Below are 2,500 nucleotides of genomic sequence, written 5' to 3' on the forward strand. Positions count from 1 at the left end.
GCGATTCCATCTTGCTTTGCTGTGCCACTCATCACCATCACAAGAAAACTGGAACATCTTACCCAGTCATAAAAATATATATTTTGGAGGTGGATGGCGTAGAAGCTTAAGTGGCCGCTGTGATCTTCATGCATTTAACATGAGCATAAAGAGAATACGCAGAAGTTAGTCTGGATGAGTGATTTTCGTAGTCATACGCAGTCCATTACATTACGTCTTGGACAAATATCTTTTACACAACGTCATGCTGATAGACAGAAACTGTGTGAAACCCCCTCAAATGGGCTGTAGTTGGAAATCAGTGGGTTAGCTTTCTCGCACTGTATCATGAATATCTTGAAGAACCCTGTTTTTGATACAGAATGTCTTCTATAGTGAATCGAAAGCAGTTCTGAAACTTTACTGTGTTCTGCCTTTGTCTCGCTCTGTCTGTCTGTCTATCTGTCTGTCTATCTGTCTGTCTATCTGTCTGTCTGTCTGTCTGTCTGTCTGTCTGTCTGTCTGTCGTCTGTCTGTCTGTCTGTCTGTCTGTCTGCCTCTCTCTCTCTCACCTTCTCTCTTCCTCCCCCTCTCTCTCCCCCCCCCCCCCTCTCTCCTCTCTCTTTCTCTCTCAGCTTCTTACTATATGAGTTTATGCAACTGAGTTTTGTCTTCGAATTACTAGGATAATCTCACTTAATTGAAGATTTTCAACTTATAACATTACATTTGTGACACATGTTTGCTGCGATATTTGTCTGACAGCAAGATGTCGTCCCCAAGTATCTGTTGTACTTCCATTGAGGTGTTTTTTCTTAGTCATTTTACTGATCAGCGCAAGGTCATAGATTTTGGTGGGAAATAATATGATCAACTGATCGATCTCCAGTACTTATAGATTGATGCTTATTTTATCGATTCCAGAAGGATGAAAGCCCAAGTCGAACCCACAAGGATTTCACATCAGAACGTCATAATGCAGCAAAGTTTTTGTCTCGATGATGCACTGATCTGTAGCTTCCCTCACCATATAAAATATAGTCTTCTTGGTTTATGTTCTATTATAATTCCATTCACACAGAGCAAGCATGTGCAACCTTTTACGGGAAGTGGGTCCCATGAGACTTTGCTCGTTGTCAGGCGAGCCGTACTACTAAAAAAATTCAAGGTAATTTTTCGGTTGGCATGTCATTCAGAAAGTCCTGCAAGCCCAAGTTTGCCTATGATTGACATAGAGGATGCGTTCTACGACTATAACTCGACCCAATACTTGTCTGGCGTTTTTTTTTTTAATCGACTCCAGGAAAATGAAAAGTAGACTTTGGCAGTATTTGAACTCCGAATGCAAAGGTCCATAACGAAATATTTCAAGGCATTTTGTATAACGCTCTACCGATTTAACCACGTCACTGCCATATAAAGTATTGAAATATTCATAAAAAATAAATAAACTATAAAACTGAAGAATTACATACCCCATCATATCCTCTGTTTTGATGGAATTCATTTGGGAAATGGCTTCCATGTTACTTATTCCTGTCTTCTGGTTGAAAATGTCTCTTAGAGTTACATGTTCGCTGCGATATTTGTCTGACATCAAGATGTCGTCCCCAAGTATCTGTTGGATTGGTGTATCAAAATTGATGCTGGTTAAGAAAAAAACAAATAAATAAATAAACACAACGGAGACGACGATGAAACGTGAAACTTCTTCTTTAAATGGTTTAATGGTGTAAGTTTATAAATTTAATAAGATATATGAACTAGATTACGAGTTAGACTGACGAAGTTTTAATAATGGTTTTTAATACAGGCACAATATCACATATTTGAGGTAGGGGGGGGGGGAGATTATGATAAGTACCACAGGAAGAACTGGAAAAGCAATTACTGAAAATAAACGCCATGTAGGTGGGAAAGTTCCCACTGAACCGAGACCACAGCCTCCTTTCGATTCCCTCTTGAAATTCTTTCTGCACATACGCTACCGATGTTTTCAAGAAAAGCAAGTACATTACAGAAAACCACAGAGCATATTTGTAAGTGTGCGACTACATGTCTATATGAACAATATGGCTGAAAGAAAATATCCCAGAGGAGTTTTCTGCATGCTATATACATATAGGAAGGGCCTCACATATGTAATATAGTTGAACAGTTTAAATTAAGTGATACTATCTAAATAATTAGTAAAGTAAACAAAAATTTACAAGTGGTGTCTGAAATCTAAAATCAAGCCGATATGGAAGACAGCTCCAATAAAGTCAGTTGGTTGGAAGTTTTGGAAAATATTAAAAAAATGTAATATAGGAGTGAATTTGGTCTTTAAGACAACTAGCGAAAGCTACTGGTATGATTCGGCTATATTATATCTCCTCATTCAAGAATATTCTACTCAGTTGGCAAAATCAAAATTAATCAATTAATCAATCAATCAATCAATCAATCGATCGATCGATCGATCAATTCGTTCGTTCGTTCGTCCGCCTCTCTCTCTCTCTCTCTCTCTCTCTCTCTCTCT

General features: G+C 38.2%; 1 protein-coding gene across 1 annotated transcript in view; it reads right to left on the bottom strand.

Moving 5' to 3' along the window:
• The window catches only part of LOC106880243 (uncharacterized), a 77,872-nt gene that overhangs the window by 31,007 nt on the left and 44,365 nt on the right, over positions 1-2,500 (bottom strand). The window contains exon 2 of the mRNA XM_089338156.1: positions 1,455-1,625. Coding sequence (XP_089194282.1) covers positions 1,455-1,625 — 171 coding nt within the window. The remainder of the gene's footprint in view (positions 1-1,454; positions 1,626-2,500) is intronic.

The sequence above is a fragment of the Octopus bimaculoides genome, chromosome 20, assembly GCF_046866305.1.
Source record: "Octopus bimaculoides isolate indiv1 chromosome 20, ASM4686630v1, whole genome shotgun sequence".
Classification (NCBI taxonomy): Eukaryota; Metazoa; Mollusca; class Cephalopoda; order Octopoda; family Octopodidae; genus Octopus; species Octopus bimaculoides.